At 45.8% G+C, this 6,101-nt stretch overlaps 1 protein-coding gene across 1 annotated transcript in view; it reads right to left on the reverse strand.

Annotated features, from left to right (window-relative positions):
- The window catches only part of LOC129846488 (uncharacterized), a 26,290-nt gene extending 20,260 nt beyond the window's left edge, over positions 1-6,030 (reverse strand). Inside the window, exons 1-4 of the mRNA XM_055914436.1 lie at positions 5,377-6,030; positions 5,082-5,210; positions 4,848-4,953; positions 324-875 (exon numbers count right to left, since the gene is read on the reverse strand). Coding sequence (XP_055770411.1) covers positions 324-875; positions 4,848-4,953; positions 5,082-5,210; positions 5,377-5,462 — 873 coding nt within the window. The 5' untranslated portion in view covers positions 5,463-6,030. The remainder of the gene's footprint in view (positions 1-323; positions 876-4,847; positions 4,954-5,081; positions 5,211-5,376) is intronic.
- Positions 6,031-6,101: the final 71 nt, after the last annotated feature.

Consider the following 6,101-nt stretch of genomic DNA (forward strand, 5'->3'; position numbering starts at 1 on the left):
CTGTCAAAGAGAGTATCCTTTCTAACCTGTACCCCCGCACACTGACTCGGTACCGATACTCCCTGTATATAGCCTCGTTATTGTTATGTCATTGTGTTACTTTAATTATTATTGTTTATTTGGTCAATATTTTCTTAACTCTTCTTGAAATGCACTGTTAGTTTCACTGTAAGGTCTACACTTATTGTGTTCAGTGCATGTGACAAATAAAGTTTGATTTGATTTTAAGACATGGAACCACTCTGTTTTGGCAATTTATCAGTCCAAGTATAATTCTGAACAGAAAATTTTCACATTTACAATAAATTCGAAGTCCATCCTACCTTCCAGGCCTCCTCCTTCAGGTGAGCCTCGATGTCCCTCACCTCTTCAATCAGGTCAATGGGTCCGTTGTTGTCAGCACAGCCCTGGTCCGACTGGACTTTCAGGGCTTTGACTCCCCGCCTGCCCTTCTTCTTCTTGCCCCTCTTGGAGGGAGCTCCAGTGGGAGGGACGGGAACAGGCCACACGCTACTGCTGCTGAATGACTTATTTACCTGGATGGACTCCAGAGAGTGAGATCCGGGTCGAACTTGGGCTCCGTCCACCTCCACCACGTTCTTAAGTGGGGCCAGAGCTATGTGTTCAAGCCTTCGTGGCAAAGGCCTCGGTGGAGCTGTCGGGCACGGAATGCACTGAATAGAGGGGACGAAGTGGTGCGCGAAGGTGCTGCCAACCCTGATGAGAGCAGTCCGGACATAATTCTCATGGATAGCACTTATCTTTCTTTGCTTTACTTCCATAGCCTCTCTCTCAGCTCTCTGCATCTGCAGAAGTCTGGCATCACTGATGAAGCCACGATGGCCCTCTGGGATTGGGTAGCTCTCCTGATAGCCCTGGATCACAATGGGACAGTATGAAATGAATAGCAGAAGTGAAGTAGGCAAAATAGTTTTTACAGTGTCTCATAAAAAGCTTTTATGCTAAAGATTTTATGGATTTAGGCCTACTGTATGTCTATGAAACCACAAAATAAACACAGTGATATTTTTGAAAAACATTTGAAAAACTGATGAGTCTTACAAAACTTGAAAACTTGTCCTGGTCATCCTGTTGGTTTAAAGCCATGTTTTGCTTCCTCAAGTGTTCGATGACACTCTTCATCTGAGAATTCTCCTTCTGGAGTTTGTCAAACTCACTTGATTTTCTTCCTCGATAAGCCATTGATGATAAATATGAACACTCTCAAAATAAGAACTTAACCTATCTCTGTGAGAGATCTATCATGAAATGAGTGGAAATGAAATGTTGCTTGTCAGATGGAACCAGCAATGATATGATGGCAAGGCTTCCGTTACATTGTGATGTCATAATGGGGTCTGTTGACAGTGCTGAGCACATCAGCACATGGTGAACATTCATGAAAGCTTTTTGATTCCCATATAAAATCATAAATGTGGTGAATTTGTAAATACTATATATATATATATATATATATATATATACATACACTGCTCAAAAAAATAAAGGGAACACTTAAACAACACAATGTAACTCCAAGTCAATCACACTTCTGTGAAATCAAACTGTCCACTTAGGAAGCAACACTGATTGACAAGACATTTCACATGCTGTTGTGCAAATGTAATAGACAAAAGGTGGAAATTATAGGCAATTAGCAAGACACCCCCAATAAAGGAATGGTTTTGCAGGTGGTGACCACAGACAACTTCTCAGTTCCTATGCTTCCTGGCTGATGTTTTGGTCACTTTTGAATGCTGGCGGTGCTTTCACTCTAGTGGTAGCATGAGACGGAGTCTACAACCCACACAAGTGGCTCAGGTAGTGCAGTGGCAAAAAAGTTTGCTGTGTCTGTCAGCGTAGTGTCCAGAGCATGGAGGCGCTACCAGGAGACAGGCCAGTACATCAGGAGACGTGGAGGAGGCCGTAGGAGGGCAACAACCCAGCAGCAGGACCGCTACCTCCGCCTTTGTGCAAGGAGGTGCACTGCCAGAGCCCTGCAAAATGACCTCCAGACCGAAAAGAGCTTCTGGACATCAGAACAGCGATTACCCACCTTGAATTGGACAAAGAATTTTTCTGTATTGAGTCAGACGAGAGGGATTTACTCCAGACACCTGAACAGGCCCTCATCCTTGTCATTCGTAGGAAAAAAATATGTAGATTTCACAGAAGGAGATTGGGGTGCCTTGTGAGGATCAGGCGACGAGTGGCTAATCTGCCTTTGCCATCCGTACTGTTAGCCAACGTACAATAGCTGGAAAATAAATGGGACGAACTAAAAGCACATATCCTACCAATGGGACCTTAAAAACTGTAATATCTTATGCTTCACAGAGTCGTGGCTGAACGACGTCATTAATAACATACAGCTGGCGGGTTAAACACTATCGGCAGGATAGGACAGCAGCTGGTGCACGAGGAAGTCTCAAGGTTTTGCTCGCCTGAGCTAGAGTATCTCATGATAAGCTGCAGACCACACTATCTACCTAGAAAGTTTTCATCTATATTTTTCATAGCTGTCTACACACCACCACAGACCGATGCTGGCACTAAGACCGCACTCAATGAGCTGTATACCGCCATAAGCAAACAGGAAAACACTCATCCAGAGGCGGCGCTCCTAGTGGCCGGGGACATTAATGGAGGGAAACTTCAATCAGTTTGACCTAATTTCAACCAGCATGTTAAATGTGCAACCAGAGGGGGGAAAAAACTAACTCTAGACCACCTTTACTCCACACACAGATGTGTACAAAGCATTCCCTCACCCTCCATTTGGCAAATCTGACCATAATTCTATCCTCCTGATTCCTGCTTACAAGACAAAATTAAAGCAGGAAGCATCAGTGACTCAGTCTATAAAAAAGTGGTCAGATGAAGCAGATGCTAAACTACAGAACTGTTTTGCTTGCACAGACAGGAATATGTTCCTGGGATTCTTCCGATGGCATTGAGGAGTACACCACATCAATCACTGGCTTCATCAATACGTGGATCAATGACGTCGTCCCCACAGTGACTATACGTATATACCCCAACCAGAAGTCATGGATTACAGGCAACATCCGCACAGAGCTAAAGGGTAGAGCTTCCGCTTTCAAGGAGCGGGACTCTAACACGGAAGCGTATAAGAAATCCCGCTATGCCCTCCGACAAACCATCAAACAGGCAAAGTGTCAATACAGGCCTAAGATCGAATCATACTACACCGGCTCCGACACTCGTCGGATGTGGCAGGGCTTGCAAACTATTACAGACTACAAAGGGAAGCACAGCCGAGAGCTGCCCAGTGACACGAGCCTACCAGACGAGCTAAATAACTTCCATTGCTCGCTTCAAGGCAAGTAACACTGAAACATGCATGAGAGCATCAGCTGTTCCGGATGACTGTGTGATCATGCTCTCCGCAGCCGATGTAAGACCTTTAAACAGGTCAACATTCATAAGGCCGCGGGGCCAGATAGATTACCAGGCTGTGTACTCCGAGCATGCTCTGACCAACTGGCAATCGTCTTCACTGACATTTTCAACCTCTCCCTGTCGGAGTCTGTAATACCAACATGGTTCAAGCAGACCACCATAGTCCCTGTGCCCAAGAACACTAAGGTAACCTGCCTAAATGACTACCGACCCGTACCACTCACATCTGTAGCCATGAAGTGCTTTGAAAGGCTGGCCATGGCTCACATCAACACCATTATCCCAGAAACCCTAGACCCACTTCAATTTGCATACCACCCCAACAGATCCACAGATGATGCAATCTCTATTGCACTCCACACTGCCCTTTCACACATGGACAAAAGAAGCACCTATGTGAGAATGCTATTCATTGACTACATCTCAGCGTTTAACACCATAGTGCCCTCAAAGCTCATCACTAAGCTAAGGACCCTGGGACTAAACACCTGGACCTCCTGACGGGATCCTGGACCTCCTGACGGGCCGCCCCGAGGTGGTAAGGGTAGGTAACAACACATCCGCCACGCTGATCCTCAACACGGGGGCACCTCTAGGGTGCATGCTCAGTCCCCTCCTGTACTCCCTGTTCACTCATGACTGCATGGCCAGGCACGACTCCAACACCATCATTAAGTTTGCCGATGACAACAGTGGTAGGCCTGATCACCGACAACGACGGGAAAGCCTATAAGGAGGTCAGAGTCCTGACAATGTGGTGCAAGGACAACAACCGCTTCCTCAATGTGATCAAGACAAAGGAGAAGATTGTGGACTACAGGAAAAGGAGGACTGAGCACTCCCCCATTCTTATCGACGGGGCTGTAGTGGAGCAGGTTGAGAGCTTCAAGTTCCTTGGTGTCCACATCACCAAACTATAATGGTCCAAACACACCAAGACAGTTGTGAAGAGGGCACGACAAAGCCTATTCCCCCGCAAGAGATTGAAAAGATTTAACATGGATCCTCAAAAAATTATACAGCTTCACCATCGAGAGCATCCTGACTGGTTGAATCACTGCCTGGTATGGCAACTGCTCGGACTTTGACTGCAAGGCACTACAGAGGGTAGTGAGTATGTCCCAGTACATCACCGGGGCCAAGCTTCCTGCCATCCAGGACCACTATACCAGGTGGTGTCAGAATAAGGCCCTAAAAATTGTCAAAGACTCAAGCCACCCTAGTCATAGAATGTTCTCTCTGCTACCGCACGGCAAGCGGTACCGGAGCACCTAGTCTAGGTCCAAAATAATACTTTTTTACTTGACACTTATTTTTCTCAAACTGCATTGTTGGTTTAGGGCTTGTAAATAAGCATTTCACAGTAAGGTCTACTACACCTGTTGTATTCGGCATGTGACAAATAAAATCAGATTTGAGATGACCTTTGCTGATGAAACAACTTTGTTGAAGTCTGGTTTGATGGTAATCACTCCATTTCCATCTGCTCTTATCGTGCACAACAAGCATTCCTTCTCGTTTTGGCCAAGTCTGAGGAATACAAGAATACAATGCCACTTTTCAATTCCTGAATTGGAATGTACTTCAAAGTTATTACATACAAAGCAGTGTAATAAGTGCATAGGCTACATAGTGGTTTCCCCCCTTGTGCTACTCACTTGCCTGGTGGTCCCAGGTCCCCCATGATGTGCATGGTCTGTACAGGTGTGTTGACCACGTGGCTGGTCTTCATAAAGTCCCCCGAGGGCTCCCAGGTAATCAGCCTGAACTTGGGGAAGGTGCCGTCACTGCAGACCAACAGAATACCACAAACACATTTTGCATACAAGGGTATGGTGTAATGTGAACATACCGGTACACTGTTTGTCTTCAAAGCAGCACATCACACATCAATGTTGCTTCAATTACATTCACTTTAATAATAATTCACTTTGGTGAGTAACAGGGACCTACACTGGGTGTCTGTCATGTCGTCTGTGTCTGACATTGGCCATCCTATGTGCCAGGAAGGTAGGGTTGGACTTTACCTGCGTCACCATACTCTGGGAATCCTGTAATGAGTATATCAAAAACAGCTTTAAAACACTAACGTTTCTTTGGGACAGAAATTAGGTAAATGCTTTGTTTTGAATAATGAAATTGTCACATCTGCTCCCGCTCCCCCTCTCTGGAGCACGAGGTCGCCAGGCTACTCATCGTTACACACATCTGCCACCATCGTTACGCGCATCAGCGCTTCATCGGACTCACCTGGACTCCATCACGTCATTGATTGCCTCCCCTATATCTGTCACTTCCTCAGTTTCATTCCTGTGTCTGCATTGACAATGTTTTGTTTCTCTTGTCCAGACTCTGTTCTTCTTTAGTTTCATGTCTATTTATTAGTAAATCCTCACCCTGTACTTGCTGCCCCTCTCCCAGCGTCTGTGGTTACAGAACCATTACAGAAATGGAGATTCAGTAGAAACCCACCCCTTCCCAATTGATATAGCATTCAGAATCAGTGTAGGTGAAAATCCTGCGGTTCCTTCTGCCCGCTCCAGAGCCATGATCTCTGTGTGGTTTTGTCTCTCCAGTGGAGTCTGGCATACTGACTCACTCTGGAACAAAACCACTTCATATTGTGCGTGCACACACACACACACACACACACACACACACACACACACACACACAAC

The sequence above is a fragment of the Salvelinus fontinalis genome, unplaced genomic scaffold (genome assembly GCF_029448725.1).
Source record: "Salvelinus fontinalis isolate EN_2023a unplaced genomic scaffold, ASM2944872v1 scaffold_0568, whole genome shotgun sequence".
Classification (NCBI taxonomy): domain Eukaryota; kingdom Metazoa; phylum Chordata; class Actinopteri; order Salmoniformes; family Salmonidae; genus Salvelinus; species Salvelinus fontinalis.